Genomic DNA, 25422 nt, shown 5'->3' on the forward strand with positions numbered 1-25422 from the left:
CTAACCGAGGACTGCAGGTCCTGATCAGCCGGTTGGCGACTGAGGAAGCAAAAGCGACAGGTTGAGGATGAGCTGGATGAGTGCAGGTGTAAATCTTTGTTTCCCAGTCCAACAGCCAGCACCTGGAGTTTAGTGGCCTTCGACACCTTTCAGTTAGTTTTGGGGCTGCTTGTGCGCTGAGACGTCTAGAACAACATCCATAAAGGCCTCTGAAGCTCAAATTTCTGTAACTGATCAAATGTCTCCAAACTAACCTGGTTGTTTCTTTCACACTTACAATAACAAACAGGTCAAACATGGCACCTTTTGCCACTGAATAACAAATTTTAGGAATTACTTTACTTCTCAGTGATATGTGAAATGTGAACATCTGACCTGTTCTTTTCATAAGAATGACACAGAACTTCAAATAACTCTTTTATAAACCGTGTTAACTTTGATCATGATGTCAGACTCCTCAGACATAGCAGAGATGAGTGCCGCCCTGCTGGATACACACCTGTGACAGGACAGAATGTTCTTTTTAACATTTTTAATTTGGATCCGACAGTGTTCACAGCCGTGTGTTGGCAGACCCATAATGCAATGTATAATATTTTCTCACTGTTTCCCACAGGTTGACAATTCATTGTGGTGATGGGTGGCACGGTGTGACTTATGTGCATGCAGAGACTCATGCGGTGCGAAGCTGCAATTTACAGATGTTCCCTAAACGCCTCACGTGCATTGGCAGACCCTCATCAGACAGGGATGTGGCCAAAATTGTGTTTACCTGAAAAGAGTGAAATAATGTGTTCTAATGTCAGATTTACCCATATGGAAAGTGATTGTATCTGCCTGGGCAGGTTGTCCAGAGACGAGGCCAACGTCAGGTGAACTGATGTGAAAAATGAACAGTTTTAGGCACACTTGAGGGTGATGTATGGATACATCAGTGCTGCTTGTAGCTGATTATTTGCCCACCGTTCCACTGTTGCCTTTAAGCCTAAGCATCCTTCTAACTGCATTGGTCAAATAAGCACAATGTGACTTGAGTTTCCCAAAGTTTGCCATTTAGCTTTAATATTTTCCCGTCAAAATCATCTACATGACAAAACATTTCTTGCAAAAATATAAAATGTGAAATAAATTCTCAGGCTGGAGTCAGTTTAGGATCGACGACGTGTTAGAGTTCAGAAAGACAAAGAGACAGTAGCAGCTCGATTCTCAGCTTGTTTTCATCCAGAGTTTTAAAGGAAATCCCGCTGAAAATAACGGTTGGTTTGTCTGCAAAAGTATTGAGTTGTTGTCAAATAACCACAGATTGTATGCAGCAGCCTGCTGTCTGCGTTTAAATGGAGCTTTTTGGGTTAAGAGCATTAAAATTACCCTGAGCTTTTGAAATAGAGCAAAAAAATTCTTAAGAACAAAATATTAAAGCTAACATGCAAAAGTTAGCGTGTTACCCTGTAATGCTAAATGCTAGCACAGTGAAAGTTTACCCTGCTAAATGTTAGTACGCAAACTCCACCTTTTTCACAGGGTATTAATAATTTGCTAACAAGTTTAAATGCAAAATGTTATGTCATGTTATCTGGTAAACATTACAGAGGCTCACATTGGAGATTTTAACATGCTAATGTGCAGTTAGCTGGAGAAGCTAATCTAAAAAGCCAGACTGTGTTTACTTTGGTGGACTCGTAGACATGTTTAAAAAGTTTTTGAGGAAAAAAAAAGTACAAAGAAAACTTCCAGAAACTTGCACAACTTTCCCTGATGTACGTTTTCTTTACATTGTTTGTTTGCTAAATTTCTTAAATGAAGGAAGCTAAAGCAAAGTTAGCATAACTCATAGCCAATGGAAAGAAGGCCCACGCTGAAGATACTCTTCACTTCCTGTGACTTGTTAAGTTAAAGTCAGCTTGTAAATATGATAAACTTTTCTCTACGATTAGTGCAAAGTAAAGATTATTTCAGGAAAAATGAACACTGAGTACAAAACACTGGAAATGCCCATTAGGATTTTCACACTTTGACGTAGTAATATTAGCTGAAAACATCCCCATCTGTGACCTCAGCCTTTAGTTTAAAGGCGAGTAAAGTAAAGAAAAAGTCTTCAAAGCAAAGGATTTAGTTTCCTTTTAAAAAAGGCCCGAGAAGGCGTGAAAAAAAAACAAAAAACTGAAATATAATTCCTACATGTCTGTTTTACATTTGTCTGTTTATTGGTCCCGAACTGAAAGATGTCACTTACTGGCTTATAGGACAACGATTGTGTATCCGCTAGAGAAAATAACCCTTTAAAAAAATAACAGCTGTTTTGCTAATTATTTAATAAAGATAAATCAACCAAGACTGGAAAAAAAAATCAAGTGATACTTTTTTTTTTTCCTTTTTTGAGCGCCAGTTGCATTAAATTAATACAGTTTTATCACATAACTGTTACATACAGCCAGCTGTAAATGTGATATCACAACAAATAAATTATAGTTTATTTTGTCCCTACACATTTTCTATGATACTCTCATACTTTGTACAGACGTGACTGAGATGTCAGTCAGTGTAAAGTACGGACAATAAACCTTTTTGATTTCACATTTGTTGTTCTGATTTGCAATCAGAAGTTTCAGCCTAGCGGCGGCGCTAATGTAGCTGTTTGTTCTTCAAGTTATTCCTCATTTAAAAAAAATACTTTTGCAGATGAACAAACCAAAAGTTATTGTCAGTGAAATTTACTGTAAAGAGTTTCCCAATAGTGCAAAGACATCTCAATAAGGAGCAAAACAATATATAGTCAGGACATGTTTGTTTCTCGTGTGTTCTACTTAGAGTCACAAAGGACGACTTTCCTCTACACGGCTTCAGGAGATCTCAGACGTAAAAACCACCGGCTAAAATCTGCCATTTCAGCTGAAAAAGTGTATAAAGTCTCTGATCTGGTTTTCAACTAGCCCTTCCACAGCTCCACTGACAGACTGAATGATTTCTGAGGGAAAAAAACAAAAAACTTCCAGCTTTCGGCTCAAAAAGGTCTGTTTGTTTATGGCTTGTAGAAAAAACAGGGGAAAAAAGTAAAATATGTGAAAAATTAAACATCTCTGGCCCTGAATTATTGCTGTGGTGTCACAGTGTCCTCACACAGCTGCCTGACCAACACGTCCTCCAGGAATGTGCGTTGTCCTGCGCCATCATGGGGAAAAGCTCGCAGTCTCCATGGCGACAGTTTCCAGGATTTGACAACTCCCTTGTTGGAGATGCTGACCCTGCCGGGCCTCTAGGGGTCCTCGTCCATGTCGTCCAGGTTGGGCGACATGATGAAATGTTTGGGGTAGTGCAGGCCGTTCTCGTCGGCGTGTTCCTCCCAGCGGGCGTCGTCGCTCTCGTGGGTGATGTAACGCTCGCGTCGCCGCGTCTCAAACTCCCTGAGGTCCAACCAAGTGTGGTAGTCCTGGGAGACGACAGTAAACACAAATAATATGGGGCAATCAATATATTTTAAATAAATCAGACATGGTTTGAAATTTAATTGTTAAAAAACAAAATATACTACTACTAAGTTAAAGTCCTACATTTAAAATATCAGCAAACTGTAGTTAAAGTATAGAAGTCAGTCGTCAATACGCAGGATAAAGGACACTAAGAATCGTTTCAATGTGTATGACAGTAATTACTTAATATTGTGCTTTAACATAAACTGCATTCTAGGCCAAGAAGAATGAATTATTCCCATTTTATTTCTACTCAGAGGTTTAATTTACTTTATAAATGTCATGGAGCAACAATAACAACATTTCCCCCTGAAATAAATGATTTAATTAATGAATTTATCATTTTAAAAGCATCATAAAAGTAGTACTGTAGAAGTGTACTCAAGTACAGAACTTCTAGTTTCTGTCCACCACAGTTCAGTGTTCAGTGATGTGTTTTTTTTAAAGTGTTTCATACACACAAGAAACTTGATTTCTTCTGGAAACAAATGACTTTCTTGTACTTTCTACATGTAAAACAGCATCCATGATGATAATGTTCATCATGGGGCTGAAGGTAGTTTGCACAGTTTAGAAAACCTCCAAAATATGGATGGCATGTCTTCAGTCAGACGACTTTAAAAAGCTTTTCAGCACTTAGAATAACTCCTTAGTCTGACAGAAACAGTGCAGCAGACTGAACGTGTGGTTAAACTTTTATATTGTCTCGTGGATGCACACAGAGAAACCACAGACGCATACTTGTTCTTATTATACTACTTTCCAGTTTACTTGGATTCCATACGTTCACATCAGACTGCTGTCTACATATTCCACACATGCACATGCTGACACAGATTGGAGGCTGCATGTAGAGGAGTCCACACCGACTCTCTAGAACCCGTGAATACTCACTGACATGAAAGGTAGAACTCTGGCCTGTACGCCCTTCTGGGTGTGAACACAGAATACTGTGGACCAGTGGTTCTCAAACGTTTTGAGCCACGACCCCCAAGATAACATAAGAATCAATTCATGAACACAGAGCAGACAAACACCAACTTTAGTGCCATTTAGGAGGAATCTGACTGGGAGGATAAGATCCACTGGGAGTCCAGAACCAGATTCCTAGCCGGGTTATCATTAGAACATCTGCAGTGCAAAAACTCAACAAATGAAGTATCACTGTGCCTCCTTGTGACATTGAAGCTAACCTAAAGCAGCCTCTGAAAGTCTAAGTAAGTCATTTTTTTCCTATTCAGCATTGATTTCATACAAACTCATGGTATTAAGGAGAGCAGTAAACGGTGCTGCCAAACTAAGTCTGGAGGTCTTTTGCACTTGACAGACTGAAAACAAACAAAAAACAAACTCAGTCCTAAGATCTCTCTCCAGGAAGATGAAACAACTAACAACAAAACATCCTAATGAACCCCATTGTGGCAGGGGGATTACTAACGACTCACATAACGAGGGGGAGGAGCAACAAACCCCCAATTGAAACCGAAACTCAGGTGTTAGTGGCTCCTTTAGGATAGAAGTATCTGGGACTCCCAACTAGTCAGTCAGAACTGATGAAGCCTCTTGGATGAGAGGTGGAACGTCTTCGAGGAACTCAGTCCAGTTGCTACAATTAATCGACCAGAATAACCATGACCTGGATGACTGAGAAGCTTCACAGACAACAAAAAACAAAACAAACAAAAACTTCCTTTCCCTCCCACACAGCCTGCTATCGGCATCAACGTCCTATCACACCTGAACTTGTTCTGTAGAATTTATCCAGATTGTTTTCTCCTGACCAGAGCCTTGCTTGTGTTATATCTGCTCTCAGGGTCTTTTACTAGTTTTTAAATGTCTTAACAGCCTTACGCCCACTTATTTATCTGATCTGCTTTTACCATATTGACCCTCATGGATCCTGAAGTCCTCCGGCAGCAGCTTTTTATTGATACCAGTAGCCAGAACCAGAACCCACAGTTAAAGACGCACCTTTTTAATTCTTCTCATTTATATTTTAAGGTTTTTAGTTTTTAACTCCAGTGTTTCCTTAGGGGGGTCCTCCACACTGGGAGCTGTGTCCAGTCTGCTGCTGGGGGGTTCTGTCTGTGGGTCCTTTCAGCCCAGCTGGTTTGGGGGGCTCCCCACCTCGGTGTGGGGGTCCCCCTGTCTGCTGGGGTTGGGGGGATGCCGGCGCCCCCAGTGGTCATGGTCTGCGACTTCTCTCAGTGTGGACGGCCCCAATTGGCTGTGTGTTCCACGAGCCTCAGTGCCATGTGGTGAGTGTGTGTGTGTGTGTGTATACATGGAGGGTGGGAGCGATGGGTTTTCTTGTCTTTTTTTTTTTCATTTTTCTCTCTTTGACAATGTTCTTATTGCTGTAAAGCACTTTGCGTTGCTCCATGTATGAAAAGTGCTGTATAAATAAAGTTTGATTTGATGTAGATGTACGTCACTTTGGATCAAAGCGTCTGCTACATGAAATTGTAGAAACTGTAGAATTGTAGGAAGTAATCCTGTTTTTCAGCGCAGATGAACATGTTATTAAAGCTGTAGGACTGCCTTAGATTTCCTCTGACACCTTTGTTTGCTCAACAGCCGTCTGGTTACCTGCAGCCAGGGGTGGCTCAGAGACTTGTCCACGCTGTAGCGCTTCCTCATCTTCACCTGCAGCAGGTTATTGATCAGGTCTTTGGCTGGTGAAGAGAAGAACCAGGACATGTTAATGAGTAATTAAACATGCAAGTTCCTCTAATGTAGAGTTATTCTGCTATTAATCTATTTGTAAGGGAAAACTGTAAAGGGAAATATACATTATCACATGTATGTACATATGGAGCCTGTAAGAAACTTCTTCTTTTCCACACTATTGACCAGAAAAGTTTAATTTTATAAAACGAAATGGCCCAAACGTCCCACAGAAGTGAAAACCCTTGAACCCTCATCATCCTACAGATGCAGCTCTGCCTGTTGTTGAGACGTTTACATGCAAAGCTGGAGGCGTAGTTTTACTGAAAATCTGATTTCCTGTCAACGTCTCTGATGTCTACGACTTATTTTGGTTTTGTGTTTGTGATTTTTGTCAACTTCATTTTCTCTCAGCACCATAGACTGTTTGAAGGATTACATCTGCATAAAGTGATCCACTGCAGCTCAAATCTGCTTTATTTAGGCCTGAAACTGGCAAATATTTCCATTAATCTGCAATTAATCTGAATAACTGGTGAATACATGTCAGAATATAATGAAAATATCTGTCACAGCTTTGTTGACATGATCAAACGTCTTGTTCTGTCCAACCAACAAAACCTCAAGAAACTCAAGTATATAAAACCTATCAGTCACGTATTTGTTGTACCTCTACACTCGTCATCGATGCTGAAGAGTCCATTCCTGACACCACTGATTTAAACTACAGCATCACTGTGTTTTGTTTTAATATTTAAAACAGCATATTCTTTGATTTGCTCCATGATCATGAATCCCCCCGCAGCCTCTTACCCTCCTCTGAGATCTCCTTCCAGGGGTTGGGCGGGTACATGAAGGCAGCGTTCTGGATCTGGTCGTTGATGTCCTCGTCCTCGTTGAAGGGAAACGTCCCGCTCAGACTGACGTAGACGATGACGCCGACCGACCACATGTCCAGAGATCGGTTGTAGCCTTTGCTGCGGAGCACCTCGGGGGCCAAGTAGGCCGGAGTGCCGACCACGGAGCGGCGGAACGACTTCTCCCCGATGATACGAGCGAAGCCGAAGTCACAGAGCTTCACCTGGTTGCAGAAGAAGAGGGTTTGCTAAAGTTGTGCTGCTGCGTTTTGACATTGACAGCAAACAGAAAGGACGATGATTGGTTCTGACCTGAGGAAAGGGCTCTGCTGAGGCCAGGAGGACGTTCTCCGGCTTCAAGTCACAGTGGACGATGTTCTTGAAGTGAAGATGACGGAGGGCCACCAGGATCTGTGGACGGTCACAAGCTATTAGAGATCTTGTAAGAATATTAATATACAGCTGAGTGACTGCTCTCTCTTTCACTGAGACATCAACATGAACCCTCTACATTATCAGACTGGACAAACTAACTCATCTTTGCTTCCAAAAACCATCAAAATCAAGGTGGCTATAACCTAAACAGCTTCCCCATTATCCTAAACTCTCCACTAAATTTACTTTCTGAATACATTTGTGCTGACAAACAGGCCACTCTGCTCAAAAAATCCTGCTTAATTTTATCCAGAAAGCCTCACTGAATTAGATTTTTTTCTTGTAGTACTTTTCCACTTTCCTTGTTGGACAGTCTGACAGAAACACCACACATACCTGAACAAAGAGGCTACGACTGTGTCTGACCTTTTTCGTAAGTTTCCAGCATTTACAGCCACTTCAGTCTTTGGCCAGTTTTTATATTTTCTGTCTTTAAAAAAATATGACTGTGCAACATCATGAAACCCTTCTAGGAGACACACATCTTGATTCTGTCTGACATCAGGTTTTTTATTCCACCTTCAATTGTGACTATTTGGAAACAGCTTCTGGAATGGTCGAGCACATCATATGAACTACATCTGTCCAGTTTTTACTGATACTGACTCAGTTCTGGGCTGATTTAAATGCTGCATCAAAACTTCTCCTTTCAAAAGAGGACAACGGCATGTTCTGTTTGTTACCGATCCCACAAACTAATGTGATCTGTTTCATACATATGCAAATGTTTCCGCTCTGTGACTCTATAGCTGTCTGTGATGACACTAAACAACAATTAATTTAGAATTTTTAAATTGAGGAACTACTGAGAACATCCCTGCTTAACCACACCTCCCCAGGCTCTCCACGTAATCTGATCTCAGTAGCAGATGCTTTAAGTTGTTCAGGTTAAGAGGTGGAGTCGACTTGTTCATCACAAACCCTGTTCAGGCTTCGTCCCTACTGGGATCACTGTCAGTAAGTTCTCATAGCTGCTGACCAAGATCACCAGGCAGTGTTTCTGTATACTCTTCAAATCTTTTGAAATGTGAAAATGAATAAAGAAAATGCAGATGAGGCTTGTTTCCGTTAATAATTAATAAACTAGACAGCATAATGTCGTCAGAAAGTGGAGGTAAAGTCAAGCTGTTTGCTACTAGCAAAGAAATCTTGAAGAGGAAACAGTTTGGCCATCGAAGAGAGAAATATGGAGAGGAATTACTTAAATCTAGAAAGTTGTAATGATTCTCTGAGCTGGGAAGACACAAAAAAAACAGCTGATCGGTCAAATGATTAAATGTTTGCTACATCAGAACTTATTCAGAAACGAGTTTCCATCGCACATGAAGCTCATTAATGTTTTTTTTCCCAAAAAGTCAAAAACCATTTTAACTGAGTGTTAAAGCTCTGTTCTAAGACTGTGGAAGTTTTCATGAATTTTGCAGTTATCTCTGAATCATGGCTCCAAGAAGTCAAATTAAACTTCCTAATGTGCTACTTGATATCCAAAAGGTCTGACCATAATGAGTTCATGTCAAAGCAGCTTCAACTGCAAGAATGTTTCTGAAAAATCCAAGACCGTGACCTTCACTGTTGTTCTGAGATAATCAGCATCACTTGCTTTGGCTGTAAACACTCCATATGTTTTGGATAATCGGTGAACAGAGCAGTGAACAAATGAACGATGATCACTCTGGTGGAACGTGCTGCCGGTCGTCACCGACCTGTGTAACCAGGAACTTGGTGAGGCGTTCGGGGAGTCGACTCTTCTCACTGGATAAAATCATCTCCAGCATGTCGCCGTGAAGCTTCTCCATGACGACGAACACCTGCTCGGGGGTCTCGAACATGCACTCCAGGTTGACGATCCCCGGGTGGTGGAGGTTCTGTTTGAAACAAGACCAGAACACTATAAAGTAGTCCCAACAAGAGTGACTTAATGGGATAATTGACTGTATGTGAACGGTTTAAACTCAACGAGGAGAAGAACGTGTTTCTTTATGATGTTCATTTAACTTCACTGTGTCTTGTCTTGTCACACCAGTTGCATGTCTTACCTGGAGAATGGCCACCTCGTTCCTCAGCTGGCTCTCCTGCTTCGTGGGAAACCTCATTTTGTCGATGATTTTGATCGCCACGTCTCTGCCGGACTTTCTGTGTTTGCCTACAGAACACGACGGGGAGAGAATTTTCAGCTCTTCACTGACTTTATCAACTTTTTATCCATCTAGAATTAATGTTTAAGTGGAGTTGAATGGCATGGATGGAAACCAAGAGAGGCTTTTTGTGGTTTCACAAAATATCCCACCTCCGTAGACGATCCCAAACTGTCCCGAGCCGAGAACCTCGTCAGCAAAGATCTGATAGACTGAACTGATATCCTGAACAAGGAAGATGAAACAGATCGGATGATGAGAACACATCACTGCTGATTAGTTCTCACCATTAAAGTCTAAATAACAGAGCATGTGTAATCACTTACCACGTTTTCTTGAATCTGGGAGTTAGACACTGATATGCTGATAGAAAGTTCCTCTGAGGAGACACAAAACAAAACATAACTGTACAAGCTACAGATCTTGTAACCACATGTGTAAACTTACAGCAGAGACGCGTGAGGTTTTATTTTGATAACCTTCAAATCATTAAAATCTCATTTCCTGCATTTCCTTGTTTGTTAAAGACTGAGGTGACGGGAGATTTCCAGCTAAGATCAAACCAAACGGATTTGTTTGTTCAACACATGATGAAAGAGGTTCTAGGATGTTTCCAGCTGGGACGAGCATCTCTGAATCATTTTCCAGATTTCACATGAATAAAAGTCTCCATCTCCTGCCCTCCCCTCCTCCGCGTTCAGCCCTGCGATCTGTGAGGACACGCTGTTAATTCAGCCTGACACTGAAAAGCCGAGGGCACGTTCTGTGGTGACAAAACTGATGAGCTGGTATTGATTTCGGATTGCTGGCTGGGTTTGATTGGGTCACCCCTCCGTGATCAATACCTGCAGTCTGATGTAAGCAGGCAGCCTGTTGATATTTAGGTCACCGTTAGGAGACTTTATGTAAGTTGATCGACACAAATGTAACTGTGGGAAGTCAAAATGCAGCTGAACTTTGACCAATGTGGTGTGATTCTTAAATGGAAAAAGCTTTTATTGTTTCACATACAGGTGCAGCTAAAAACATTTGAATATCGTGAAATAAAATTGTTTTTCAGAATATACTTCAACAAGGTAAGCATTCATATATTCTGTATTCATAAAGTGAAGTATTTCAAACCATTTTTTGCTTTAATTTTGATGTCTATGGCTTATAGCTCATGAACGTAGCTTCACATGAACAGACTGACATCAGTGTTGTGTCAAAGGTGGAGGTTTTGAGTGTTAGCTTAGCATAAAGAGCTAGCCTGGCTCCGCCTACATCCAACACCTCTGATGGTACGTGTCCGCAGGAGCATTTTTAGACGTGAGGGGTTGCATCGCTTTACACCATCGGACATAACAAACAAAACATACAGGCTACACTCTCCTACAATCACAAAAAACATTGGCTGCACCTGATTGGACGAACGCTTTACTATCTGCTCGCTGACGTCAAACCAGCCCAACATGTCGGCTCGTTTTGGAACTTTTTGATATTACAGAAATGGTTCAACAAACTGTGTTTGTGAAAACATTTAAAGAAAGAAAGAAGCTACGCTGAACCGGTTTTCATTTTAGATCAACAACAATTTGTTTAAAAGTTTTTCTGAAGTAGGTGTTCAGCAAGAAGCAGAGGGGATATTGTTTACAACCATAAGCTGAGTTCTATAAAACTACTGGATTATTTCACTATGTCAGGGCTTCACCACATGTTTTGTTTTAATTCTTAAATATTGAGCAACTCCACAGAGGCAGAGTCATTCAGATTGACACATTTAAAACCGGGTGTGAATCGCTGTTTGTGTGTCTGTTGATCACTTTTAACTGCTTTTTAAACTGTAATGTCATTTTTTGGGTTTGCCTCTATTATGTATTATCATTGTTGTCTGTTAGTCAATGAGATGATTAAAAAAAAGCCCTGTTACATCACCACCGCATTAACTTATTGATGTGTGTTCACTGCAAAACAAAACATCTATTTTTGGAAGGAAACTGAACATTAATTACCCAACAGGTGGAAAATGCACTTGACTGCAGCTTCTAAAATACAATAGTTTCATAACGATGAGCGTCTTCAATAACAGTTAATGGTCCTTATGTGTTTGGTGTTGGAGATCTCATTCTGGGATGAAACTTAAAACTCTTATTTTCAGATAAAGACACTTTAACCTGAGAGGAATCAGAGCGAGAGGAAGCAGAAAATCCTCTGGAATCCCTTCAATCACGTTAAAATGTCAGTGGACAGTGTGTGTGTGGGTGTGTGTGTTGTGTAACAGTAGTCAACTGAGACAATATTTGGAAGCTGTTCACAGAAAAACAAACACACCCCATATGCATTAACATATAAACATATATTACAATCTAATCTGCTTTCAGGAATGACTGTAATACTGTCAGAGGGTAAAGACATGCAGTGAAGCTGTCGGGGTTGTTTAATTCTGTATGAAGCTCAGTGGGTAGGTCTCCTTTGTTGGCACTGAACAACATCTACCTTATGTAGAAAATACAGGCTGTATGTCAGTCCTTTAGTGCACCAGCTCCTTAGGAAACCATAACTAAGTTTAACGAAACTCTTCTCAACGTTCTTCCACAAATAGCCAGTGTCAAAGTACATCAAATTACAGGCGTATTTATTTATTTAATTTTTTGTAGAGTTCACGTTTCACATTTCATGGATATAAAATGAGAAGTTAACGTCTGACTTTAATAGTTTTATAAGACAAAGTAAGAATTTCTGAGGAAATTCAGACCAGAGAATTTAACAGATTAAAAATATTTTAACCAATAAGACACAAGATGAAGGACGTACATGTCAGAAAATGTATTGTACACTAGGCGTAGTACCTGGTTGTTCCATCAGGTGAAGTCTTTTAACACTGTAGCGACCCAAGGAGGCGGTCCCTTGGACAACAGGCAGTGATGTGTTGGCGAGCAGACAACATTGTTGGGGTTTTAGCGAGTAAAGGGGAACCATGATAAAGACTTCTGTGGCCATTAATGGCCGACTCCATATAATGGAGACAAGCTGCAGTTTACGGAAACTACGTTATAATAATTGAGTGGCTGATGTAACAAAGCCCCTTTTACGACAAGTAGCTCATCTCTGGGTTTATAAACGCTTTAACGGCATATGTACAATGTTCACTGTGCTTCATTTATGTTGACGATCAATTCATTTCTGATTGATGACGCAACTAACAAAACTGTTTTAATTTGTATCCCTACCTCCATATACAAGGATGTGGTTTGGGATGGGATTGAGTTCACATCAGGAGCAGCCACTTTGCAGAGAAACCAGAGCAATAATCCCATCCAAACGGGGCTTAGACAGTTTTTTGTATATTTTCTTTTCATTACTTTAAGATATTTTTAGAGCACACGGGACATTAAGTTGGACTGGAAAGTGAGTTTCTGGTCATTACTTACTGTGGTCCTTCCCTTGGCCTGGCCCTGCGCCGACGCTGGCTTTGGGCGTAACAGGCATCATGGCCTGTCGGATGGCCTTCTCCCAGCTCTGGCCCACGTCCCGCCCCACGCCGGATGCCGCCAACACGGGGTTGTGGTACAGCCCGCCATTGTCCTCGCCGACGTAGTACACCATGCTGGCTGTGATGACCTCGAAGCAGTGCGGGTTACTGCCCTGAGGCAGGCTGCTGAAGTCCTGCGCCGGCTCTACCTGCAGGATCTCGGAAAGGGGGATCTCCTGTGATAAAGCCGAAAAGGAAATTTAGAATCCTGTCCATGTGGATGAAGTCATTTGAAAATGTTCCTGCTGGGCGCCGTACCTCCACTTTCAGCTCAAAAACCCAAATCTCTGCACTTGTGAAGCATCTTTTCTGTCCAAAACTTCCCTCTCCTTGAACATTTTAAGTCTTGTCTGGCTATAAGAAGCTTCCATAAGGTCTTGAAATTCAGCCCCCCATCCTATCACTGCTCCTCTCTTTGCTAAAATGAGAAGCTCTTTGACTTTCAGTGTTTAAAACTTCCCTTCCTTCCCTTTCTGGCAGACCCCCTCGCAAAGAAAGCCTGCACCCCTCCACAAGCCCTTACCCCTGCCAGATCAAACATATAAGGAAGAACGATCGGCTCAGTGGTGTCTTGGTGCCCCTCAGAGTCATCTGAACGTTTCGTGTTTTGCCAAGTTCACCCCCAGACACGCCCTCCCATCAGCATCTTCTCATCCTCTGATTAAAAGGCAGGACGTGCCTCAGAAGCTCCGGGCACTTGGCAGCGTGGCGACGAGCCAGAGAGACGGCAGGGAAGCAACCCGACGTCCCAAAAACCACCACAAATCTCCCGCTTTGCCTCACCCCCCCTCCCTCACCCCCGACTCTCGTTTCCTCTTCAAAGGAAGGTTTCTGCAGTGCTTTTGTGCTAAAGGTCAACAGGTCGCCAGCAGACGCGAGATGAAAGGAGGTGGAGCACGTGGAGGGAAATGATGGAGCTGCAGCGGTGTTGACCTGAATTCACTGATCGGATACAGCAAGGAAACAGTTGCTCCTAACTGGAAATTCAAAACTGTAAATTAAAAAAAAAGCTGGAATGTCTGGGAAAGTTTAAAAAAAAAAAAAAACACACCCCAAACTAAATCACCATTAAAACTATCCTCGTGTCAAGGCTTTGGAAGCTCTCCGAATGGATCAGAATTTAGAATAAAAGAGCAATATTTTTTCAAACCTTTTTGTTAATTGACTCATTGCTGATCAGGCTTACTGATGGGAATAATCATCCTTCAAAGTCTAATCTGTATTGTGGAGAAAAACTATTAAAACCACATCAGTGAGTCATACTGTTGCGCTAAATGATGAGGAACTTTTTTTTTTCTGCTCAATCCAATGTACTCCATCCTGCAACTCACTGGAGCACCAAATGTGGATTAACACTCTGAGCCCTAAGTGCTCTCTTTGCCATTTTTCTTTTTGGCTCCAGTCACATTTTTGCTCATTTTTAAAGTCCTGCTCCTCTACTGAAACAGCACAACTATGGCTAGAAGTAGAAAGAACCCACAAATGGTTTTTTGCACAGTCTGACAGGTACCCATCCATGTAAGATAAAAAATAAAAAAATCTAAGTTTAATTTATTTAAGTATTTTACAAAAACGTGCAGCATTTGGGCTGCAAGGTGGCTCGGTGGTTAGTACCGTTGCCTCGCAGCAAGAAGGTCACCAGTTTGCGTCCCGGTGAGGACACTCGGGATCTTTCTGCGTGGAGTTTGCATGTTCAGCGTGGGTTCTCTCCGGGTTCTCCGGCTTCCTCCCACAAGGTCCAAAAACATGTTGAGGTTAATTGGTGATTCTAAATTGTCCGTAGGTGTGAATGTGAGTGTGCTTGGTTGTCTGTCTCTAAGTGTAGCCCTGTGATAGACTGGTGACCTGCCCAGGGTGTCCCCTGCCTTCACCCTAAGTCAGCTGGGATAGACTCCAGCCCCCCACGACCCTAGTGAGGATTAAGTGGTGTATAGAGAATGGTTGGATGGATGGATGGATGGATGGATGGATGGATGGATGGATGGATGGATGTAAAGCATCTTTCCAGGTGTCCACAGGTGTTACATTACTGGAAAACAAACAGTGACTCATACAGTTTTTTTTGTCTAATGACTGTTTAGGCACTAATGACTTTGCTGACTTGCTTTCTTCAACATCTGGTTGTAGTAAATAGTTTAGTTTTGGCCAAATCTTTAAATAACACACAGGGCTCCAGACAAACATTTTCACTGGTGGCACCGGGGCGACCAACTTTTCATTTGCTCCCACCTTGTCACAGGCAAAACATATGACTTGCTGAACATCTTCTTATCTATACACACTACAATGTACCGATGGTCCCTAAACGCCTCACATAGCTGCCGTCCGGTGGCTGCAGTGTGCCCAGACAGGTGTGTGACTGAAATTACATTGAAAATAGTTCTATGAGCAGGAAAAAGAAGCACATTTAGGTCACTCTGCTTTTCACGAGAGGACTGCACCGAAGTTATTAAACCACTAGCTGCCACCACTGTGGTTAACACTGGGCTGGTTACAGTGGATGGTTTGTTGCTGCCAGTGTTGTAAAAAGACTTCAGCTGACAATTTATCTCACATTTCTGTTATCTAATTTTTTCTCAAAGTCTTTATCTGCCTTTAAATTCTCTGTTCTTATAATAATTACAGAGAATAATCTGATTCCAAGCGCACAGTGATGTGTGTTAGTGTCTCACGAGCTCCACACTTTGTTACTGTATGAACCCGACTCCCTTCCACACTCGTCTTCACGTCGCTGCTTTGTTGGGCCGAGCAGCTGAAACCAGATCCGGGCTGACTGGGTCTCCTACCTTGTAATACTTGGCTCCACTTTCATTCTGAAACAGAGTCAGACTCTTGCTGTCCAGCCTCCAGTAATGTCTCTTCCTCTGCAAAGATAAAACAGGTCATCAGGCGGAAGCGTCTTTAAACCTGTTCAGAGAGTAATCTAAAGCTACACATAATGAAAAACTGTGTGTTTATAATGGTGCAAAGTTCATGTGTCATGATGTGTAAAGTGAAGCATGTTTTACCAGGTGTATATTTTGATTCCTGATATTCTGGGTCATTACATTTTATATTTATGTTAGCATGTACGATTTATCCATCTGCATGTCTGTCAGAGTAAGTGATCACTGTTTACGTCAGGGTGTTGACTTTTCAAACCCACAAACATACAGCACAGCGTCCCGTCTCACCAGGTTGTCTCGGCTGGTGTAGTGCACCATCCAGCCCTCTTTGACCACCGTGGAGCTTTTCCTCTTGGTGTGCTTGATGGACTGAACCACACGCATCAGAGGGATGTTACTGCTGGTTGACGGGCTAAAGGAAAACAAAGTAAAACCGCAGTTCATTAGAGTTACAACTCAAATGATCAATGATTACATTGGGAGTTTGACACAAGAGCTGATGAATTAGACAATTAAACTGCCATCTATTAATGACACACAGGTAGATCTTAAAAACCTAAACTGGCTCACTGCTCTCTGATGTCAACAATGGGATATTTGTATTCGTGTCAGTATCTAAACATTATTTGTTACAAACCTCATAAGCGTTGATGTTGTGGTTGAATGCCAGTTTAGCATTATACACTAAAACACTGAGGAACTAAAACTGTTTAAATGACCGCCATCTCTTTCATTATGATTAAAACATATCCAACTAGAGACAGCAAAGAGCTCACAACAAGCTTCCCCACAGGATAAAATAATGTCTATTTTTAACAATGCTGATTAAATTCTTAGGAGTCAACTCCTGCTTCTAAAAAATGGTGCCACACTCTGGTGAGAAAATCAGCTCTTTTCAGCTGTGTGTCATTCTTGTGGAACAGAAGGATGTTTGCTTCACCTGATCGCTCTGACCGTCTCGTCGTCTTTGTCACCGTCGGTGCAGGGGCCCTCGATGAAGAACATCTTTTCCTCGGAGGTGGACAGCTCGTCCTGCTCGTCCATGCTGTGACCTCCATCGCTGTTGACGTCGCAGTTGTCAACCTCCATCGTTGCCTCCGAGTCCAGACTGGGACTGGCCGGCTCTGAGGAAACAAAAATCTGTGAGACTCTGGGTACAGGACTTAAAAACTTCTACAAAGACTTCATAAAAGCTCCAGGATTTCATTGAGCTGCAGTTCCTCTGACGGCCAGTAGGTGCCAATTATAAAAACGCAACTGAAATGAAAACACTCATCATGTACACATTTCTAAACTAAGTTACAAAATGTTTAATAAAATGAACGATCAACATTATCACGTCAGTACAAAGATAATAAATACAGGTTAGGGTTACTGTGGATGGACCATCTATCTTTATCTAACAGTGCTCATCCAAAAGATTCAGCAGTGAGTGTTAAGTTGCAGCCCTGATTTAGATCCAATACTTTGTTAGGACAATCAATTTATTAAGAATATCCTCCCCTTTCCTTTTCCTACAGACTTCATCAGTCCTCTACAGTCACACCTGTCACACAGAGCTGCAGCCATTAGTTGATTAATGGAATAGCTGATCAACAGAAAACCAATCTGCAATTATTTTGGTAATCAATTAGTGCTTCAAGTGATTTTTTAAGCAGAAATGGAAAAATATAATAGGATTAATTTCAATCAATTTTCATATACTAGAAGGTTTTCTATGACCAACTGAGCATTGTAAAGTTTTTGAATAGTTTGTGACATTTAACAGACCAAAAATATTCAATAACTATAAGCTGCAGCTCATTCTGTGGATTAGACACTGAGTGCCCAGCAGTGATGCAGAAAAGCTGTCTAGACGGTGGTTTGCATGCCAAGTAACGGATGGCATTGGTGTCAACTGGGTGCAGGTGGGTGGGAACTTTCCCTCCGATAAGTAGTTGTGGTTAGATGGCGGCTTTGGGGGGTTTCAGCCAACGACAGCAGTAAAAATGAAACCAACTCACCTCCGTTAAAGTCGACCTCTCCGAGGCAGTCTCGAGGTACTTTGGCGGCGCATCTCTTATGGCAGTTGAATTTACAATCTGAAGCAAGAGAAATGAATTGAAAACATTTTAACGTTTCAAATGTTCATCCAGACAAGAAAATGTGATGATGAATTTTCATTACTTCATAAGTCTTTGGTAGTGATGCACGATATTAAAATTTCTGGCCAATACCAATATCCGATATTAAGATCTCTGATCTCGCCGATAACCAATATTACCGATGTCGAGATTAAATTTTTGTTCACACCGAAAAATAAGTATGAGTAAGCACTGTGAGAACGTGAAAACTATTCAAAAGAAGCCCAAATTAGAACACATAGTCTTCTTTATTACGTAAGAAAAGTAAAACGTACTTAAACACATTTAACGTTCAAGTCCAGGAACATTTAGGAAATAGCTGTGAAATAGCAGCAATATCAAATGTAGACACGAAGGCGCTAATGTTAGCCAATCATCGGCTAAACTTGTTCATCGAACCAATACCAATATATCGGCAAAAACACTAATATCGGCCGATACCAATGTGGTCGACGATATATCGTGCATCCCTAGTTTTTTGTTTTGTTTTTAATTCACAACTTTTTTAGTGCACTATAAAAGCTGTACTTTTTCTTTAATGCTTCACACATGAGAATGAATTTAGCATTATTTTTTCTGCTGATGGGACATTTTACCAATAAACTTCATATTATTTTAGTTTACACAGTATCTTTAAATACAACAGAAACACGTAGAGAAATAATTGATTCGTCACTGTGGACCAATCACTTTAGTCTTTTTCCGAGTGAAAACCTTCTCTGCTAACAGCATTGTACGAGTGAGGATTCGCTGCTTCTCTTTGTCTCGATAGACTCAACATCTTTGGAGTTTGGACTGCTGTTTGGATAAAACGAATCCAAGACGTCACCTCTGGGAAGCTGTGACGAGCTGCTTCCTCTGTTCTCTGCTGTGTTTCGGACATTGTTTGCACGTGTGTGTCGTCACCTTTGCACTGCAGCCCCTGGCGGAAGAGGCCCTTCAGCAGGCGTTTGCAGTACTGGCAGATGGTGGGACGGGTGTAGGTGTGGACGGAGAAGGTGTGAGGGACTTTGACCCGGCCCAGGACCATCTTCTCCATCCAGATGGGACGGCCGCTCAGGAGGGAGTTACGCTTCGCGGCACCCAGGAGGGGACGCTGCTGACGGAGAACCGGGAACCAGGAGGGAGAAATGAGACAAATGAGGGAATCATTCATTTTACCGTTTATATTAAGAATTTCAAGCAAACTTTTAAGAATATCATTTGTGATTTGTGAAGTGATTCCACATATAACAGCACTGAATGTGACTGATTTCAAGGCTGATATTGAAACTGATATTTGAGAGATCATACCAATATAAGGGTCCAAAAATGTTTTACAGTTAAAGAATTTTGACCAAGATATTGAGAGATAATCTGCAGCTGAAGTGTACGCTTGTCTGTGCTCTCTGGTGGCCAAACTATGTAGCGGAGACAGAGTTTCTACAGCGTATTTCTCCACACAGCACAAGCTGCGCATTTTGATAAAATACCACGAAAAAATTATGACATCAATAAAATTAACCAATAAATATCAAACACTAATTACGGTAGATCTTAGCCATAGACTCCATATAAAGGAAGATCTTAGGCTGTACAGAGGACTGTAGGGAGCAGCCTTCCCACCACCTCAGACCTCTACTCATCAGGGCTCTCCGCATCATGAAGGACTCCACCCATCTAGACTGTTTCAGCGCCTCCCCTCAGGCAGGCGGCTCAGGAGCATCCAGAGCAAAACCACCAGACTCAGAAACAGCTTCTTCCCTGAAGCTGTCCGACTGTTGAACTCGAGCCGTGCTCTGTAGACTCACACCACCGTCACACACGGACTGCACCAACCGGACTTTATCCATATATGTGCAATACTTAACCACCAAGTGCAATATCACAATCTACCTCGCTGCTTGTATTTTGCTCTCATTTTATTGTACTTATTGTTTATTAGGCTTGTTTTCCCTTAAAAAGCCGAGACTGAGTACAAATGTCATACCACTAACATGTGAATGTGAGCTGGCATGACAAATAAAGTTCCTTGAATCCTTGAATCCTTTTAAATCAAGAGTGTTTTCACAGAAAATCAGCAGGTTAAAAAAGCCTAAAACGATGAACTAGGTACATTTCTGTTTACATTTGTGTCAGTGCTTCCCTGTTATATACAACAATAAGCATAGTTTGTAGCAGGTCTACAGTTGGGTCTTTTTAATTTTCCCCCAACAACAATTGACTTATTCCCATTGGGTGGACCAAGTGGCTGCCTGTCATCAGAGACGTCCTCAGATTTAGCTTTACAACAATTAATCCCATCAACAATTCTGCACTGGTTAAAAGTCTGGACAACTCAATCAGTTTTCCTTTATTTTTTTATTTTCTACACTGTAGAACAAAACTGAACCTGCTCTGTGCTCATTCTTGCAAGTTTACACTAAATAAAAGGCAACATCTATTCATTTAGGTGTAAAAACAATCTTTTGCACCTCAGTTGTCCCTTTTTTTGTTGTCTTCAATTACGTGCGATGGTTTTTACTTCTAACTGAAAGGAAACGAGGGGAACAATCAGGGTTCAGGAGGTTCAGCTGAGACACCAGATTTAGAGATTTGCGGCCTCATCGTTAAAGTGGAGCACAGATGAAATCTTTTCTATCCACAAGAACAATGAATGTCCTTGTGCAACGTGCAGCTTACACTCCACAGTCCTGGCAGGAGCAGGAAGCATGTGACACAATGGGCCTGAATTAGTGCACAACACTTTGATAATCCACTTTCTCACATCACTGATTCATCACATTTGTATGAACCTCTTGACATCTAATCAAAGCCTAAATGATCTGAAGTCTCAAAGAGGACAGTGAAATGACTTTAACCTTAAGAGCTGCTGCCTGGACATGAATTCCTGTTCGCTCATTTACCGTGTTATAGGGTCAAGATCATGATGAAGATGAGTGTGTGTGTGGAGGCTGCTCTTTCCCTGCTGCTTATTAAATAATTGAATTAACTGTCATGCTGCTCAGGTCTGCTTGGGTCACTCTAAATGAGGTCTATTGGGTTCAGGTCGGGCTGCGTTCGGGTCTGTTTTTTAAAAATGTAGACACGTGAGGTTCAGTTTCGACCTCTATCTCGTAGCCTGAGCTTTGAGTGAACCGACTCTTTTCTTAAGTGTATCGGATTATTGTCATTAAACAGAATATTAAGACAACAAAATGCAGTCCTGTAAACATTCATGTCCGTGTTGACCTGTTGCATTCTTTCCTCTCTGTGTTGTGGTGATCCAGTTTGCGTGTTTGTGAGTGTGTAAAGTGTGTGGCACCGTGATGGAGCTGAAAAAAAAAGTGCGTTTGTTCCAGTTGGTGTGAATCTGACAGTGGCTCTCATTGTTTGAATGGGATGGAAAATCAAGCGGTTTGCCTCCAGCCATCAGAGAGAGAGAACGAGTGTGTGTGTGTGTGTGTGTGTGTGTGTGTGTGTGTGTGTGTGTGTACTGGCATTAGCTCACTGGTTGCACAATGTACTGTAGATCTGCTGGAACGGAAAGTGTGTGTGTGTACGTTTACATTCAGGTCATTCATTATGCATAAGAGATGAATCAAACCAACCTCTACACTTGTTTCACAAACATCCCATCAACACGTGAGACATCTATGGTCCTCTGAGATACTGAAAAAAGCCTAACCTTAGTGTTGATGCTGAAATCAGAGTGAATACTTTGTGATGTGTTGTTGTTCTTGCAAACAGCCGACACTGAATATGTATCTGTTCAGACGGACTATTGCGACAGATGTGAGGTGACTGTAGTAAACCCACCTCCTCCTGTGGCATCGGGGTGAACTCAGTGGACGGCGGACGAGCGACGGACATGGCGGAGCCCGGCAGAGAGACGTTGGACAGCCGCCTCTTCTTCACGCCGCTGCAGTTGTTGGGGATCTTGAACGCGCACCGCTTGTGGTAGTTGAGTCCACATCCTGCAGAGGAAAAGGTTTGTTAGCTGTTGTCCCATTCAGTCTTGCATCAGTTTGTGTTGGCACGTTCTGATCTGATTGTTTCAGCCAAACTTCATGTAAACTCACAGAGTTTTAGTTTAACCAGTTCGAAGTCAATACAGGGGCCAAGTATCTGAGACAAAAGGCCATTTCCACCTGTTGAGACCCGGAATACAGACGCAACACTGAGGTTAACAAGTGTTGGAAAGAAAAAAACCAGGTGTACGCAGACCCGCAACAAAACTAAAACCTTCATGGCAAGAAAACTATGATGTCCGTGCACTGACAAATGATGGAAAACCAAAAGCAGGAAAATATTTGTCTTCAAACAATCAGGCGCTCATCAAGAAAACAGCTGTGTGCCTGTGGCAACCGTTGACATCGAGCCACCCAAGAAATGATGATTGAACCCCTAGAAACTCCTCTTTGTTAGTAAAGTTACACATTTTGATCCCTTCCTGCTTTAAATCTGTGCGATGCAACTCTACGACTTTGCTTCCTTTAAAATGTGCAGATCTATGAAGTCTCTACCCCTCTGCCGCTCGAGCACACCAGCTCACCTACAACTCTCCTCAAAAGCTGTGCTGTACGATACGCAGGGCGAAGTTGTAAAATTAGAGTAATTCAATCGGAAAACAATTCCAAAGAAGAAGAATGATCCAAAGAGTTCAGGATTGCCGTCGCTATTGCTCACCTGGTTGAGCTGGTGACCCACGTACAGCGGCTATAGTCCCTGATGCAGTGGCCATGGGTTCGAATCCCGCTCATGGCCCTTTGCTGCAACTCCTTCCCCCATTTTTCTGTCTCTCTCTCTCTCAACTGTCCTATCTAATAAAGGCAAAACGGCCCAAAAAAGAGCTCAGGATTGGGTATTTAGGTGTGTCATGTGTGAAAGTCTGACCCTGTGTTGTTGTCGTTGCTACACTGCAGATTTAAAGTGGAAATGCTCAACCATAGCGGTGACTTATTTATTATGCTTATTTTGCTAATGATGCGTCATATAAAAAACACTATACTGACATGTTAACATGCCAGAATCCCAGGAGGAGCACAGCAGCACACAAATCTAAACATTTGGACACAACCAGGCTTGATGTTTTCCTCCATTTTCTCTCGTATAGGGAAGCTAATCAAGCCTACTCTCAGAAAAAAAACTATTACTTTAATGTTCTGTTTCGTCAAAGTGCATGAATCAGACCATTTAGAGAAAAACAAATGGTTGATTCATGTAGAAGACTCACAATCAAACTGTCTGGAGAATTTTACCCAGCTCAGGATGTAGGTAGTGAGAGCAAATCAGACGCTGCAATCATTCTAAACTATGATCAATTTATCTTCTTCCGTCAAGGTCGTTTTTATTCATTCTTCCCTCCCATCAGACTGAGTGGGCAGATTACATTCTTTTGTTGCCTCTCAGGTCTGAAAACTCCGCTTTTCACCTTTCAAACGGGTTATATAAGCGGAAGCCATATTCCTGCACCGACAGCCGCTCTGCTCCTCAGAACATCAAGCGTCTCTTTTCTCTCTGCTTGGCATCACTACAGTTACAGTTCGCTCTGAGGTTTTGGAGCGCCGAGATCAAAACATTAAAGACGAGGCTCTTTGAAAAACAGTCGCAGGAAGTCACCGAGTCAATGAAGACATCCTGCTGTACAGCCACCGCGGCTTTGATTCAGGCCCGAAAACCAGCGTGTGAAACCCGGCGTGTCTGTTGGCCGCCGGCCCGGGGGCCTCGATTCGAGGCGCTGATTGGGTCAGCGCGGACGTCGCGGAAATCAAAGCTGGGGCTGAAACCAGAGAAGCCACCGCACATAACCTCAGCGAAAATAAAACTTTATTAAATCTGTTAAAGCAAACATGACATCACTCTGGGTTAAAGCTTCCATTAGCCTGAGGGACAGAACAATCAAGTTTTATACGCGTAAAGATCAATTTTCAGTCATTCATCGCTCAGAAGGAATGAAAGACAACCTCCTATAGCTCTGCTACACTCATTAAAATTTGATTTCTTTTACATCGCTACAGAAACGCTGGCTGCAAACAACCTCCTGTCATAAAGTTGAACTGACAGGAAGCTTGTCTGAATTGTTTTAATACCCTCATCGACGTCCATTTCTAAACCAAACACTTCATGTCTTTCTGCAGTTACGACAGAGCTTTGAGGAAGCGAGTTAATACCTTCGTCAACACGCAACAACAAAGCAATAAAAACTGGACAGACACTGACGAACATTAGTGCTGTCATGCAAGCAAACATACAGTGAAGGATCCAGGATTAATGCTGCTGTTGTGTTCACTTCCCTTCATGCTTGTAACGATGAATATTTCATACTGATCGATGTTTATGTTCTTCCCTCTCAGGTGTACTCGCTCTGAACTGATCGGGGGGAAGCGCTAACACAGAGGGGTTCCTCTGTAGTGTTTGGTTTCTTTGGTCGCAATGACAGGCCCATTAGTTTTGGTTTTCACTTGTTTTAGGTGTAGTTTCCTGTTTGGTTTAGGTTGGAGGAAGAGCTCACATCTGAAGCCTCGCTGTGTGTTTGGCCTGGGTGGCTTCCTTTCTTTTAGCTCGGTTTTCTGCACCTGTTACATATTACGCTGCATTTGGAAGTGAAAAGAAGCAAATAAAAACTTTACCATGAGACAAAAACGGTAAAAAAAAAAAACTGTAGTAGTGATAAGTCGATTGACTGATGGTTTGGGCTAAATAAATGCCATTTTGAAATAACTGGCATCGGCTGATTACCGGGTCCTGATGCTTGAAACACATGAAAAACATGCAGACCTGAGATGGTATACTGAGCATTAGTTAAGTCAAAAGTTAGCAGCACAAGAATCTGCTAAAATTCTAAATTAGCAGCTGGACAACATACATGAGCTGCAATAAATCTGTAAACAGCAGCACAGCACATTGAGCTGTCAGACGTCAAGATCACTAAGATTGTTATTGTTTTTATTCCTGAGTCTCTTTTTTTAATTACTTATGGACATATATTCAGTTTCTAGTTTTAGTTGACACCCAGTGAATTGCCACCATGTCACAATGGTGGGGTTTGTGTGTTTTTATGACCCTGGGAGCAACACAGATCAGTGTCTCCCAAAGCAAACTGGTCCTACAGGAGAGGACAGTCGAAGAGCGAGTCAAAGATTTTAATAAATTGGTAGTCGGGAAGTGGCGCAACCTCGTCTGAAACAGGGAGACCTGGGCCCTCTTCTGGAGCCAGGCCTGGAGGGGAACGCTTTTCTGTTGGCGGAGTCTTGACCAATCGGGCTCAAGAAGCTACATCGGACCACCACCTAGTTGGCACACCACTGAGTCTAAACGTTACTAAGGGGAAGGATCTGACTGTCTGTGAGAAAAATGTGATCTATATCAGGCATCAGTCAAA

The 25422-nt window shown here is 42.0% G+C and overlaps 1 protein-coding gene across 2 annotated transcripts in view; it reads right to left on the reverse strand.

The window, feature by feature from the left end:
• Nucleotides 1-1030: 1030 nt before the first annotated feature.
• LOC103372736 (serine/threonine-protein kinase D3-like) overlaps nt 1031-25422 on the reverse strand; it is a 53907-nt gene continuing 29515 nt past the window's right edge. The window contains exons 5-19 of one of the 2 annotated variants that reach the window (XM_008302445.1): nt 21858-22015; nt 18987-19176; nt 17961-18038; nt 16898-17081; nt 16246-16369; nt 15859-15936; nt 12972-13248; nt 9888-9940; nt 9714-9786; nt 9463-9569; nt 9130-9291; nt 7304-7402; nt 6948-7215; nt 6057-6142; nt 1031-3427 (exon numbers count right to left, since the gene is read on the reverse strand). In XM_008302445.1, the coding sequence (XP_008300667.1) occupies nt 3254-3427; nt 6057-6142; nt 6948-7215; nt 7304-7402; nt 9130-9291; nt 9463-9569; nt 9714-9786; nt 9888-9940; nt 12972-13248; nt 15859-15936; nt 16246-16369; nt 16898-17081; nt 17961-18038; nt 18987-19176; nt 21858-22015 (2111 nt within the window). In that variant the 3' untranslated portion in view covers nt 1031-3253. Of the gene's footprint in view, nt 3428-6056; nt 6143-6947; nt 7216-7303; nt 7403-9129; nt 9292-9462; nt 9570-9713; nt 9787-9887; nt 9941-12971; nt 13249-15858; nt 15937-16245; nt 16370-16897; nt 17082-17960; nt 18039-18986; nt 19180-21857; nt 22016-25422 lie in introns of both variants that reach the window. The other variant, XM_008302444.1, reaches the window with a different exon arrangement.

Source organism: Stegastes partitus, unplaced genomic scaffold (genome assembly GCF_000690725.1).
Source record: "Stegastes partitus isolate 25-593 unplaced genomic scaffold, Stegastes_partitus-1.0.2 Scaffold1817, whole genome shotgun sequence".
NCBI classification, from domain to species: Eukaryota; Metazoa; Chordata; class Actinopteri; family Pomacentridae; genus Stegastes; species Stegastes partitus.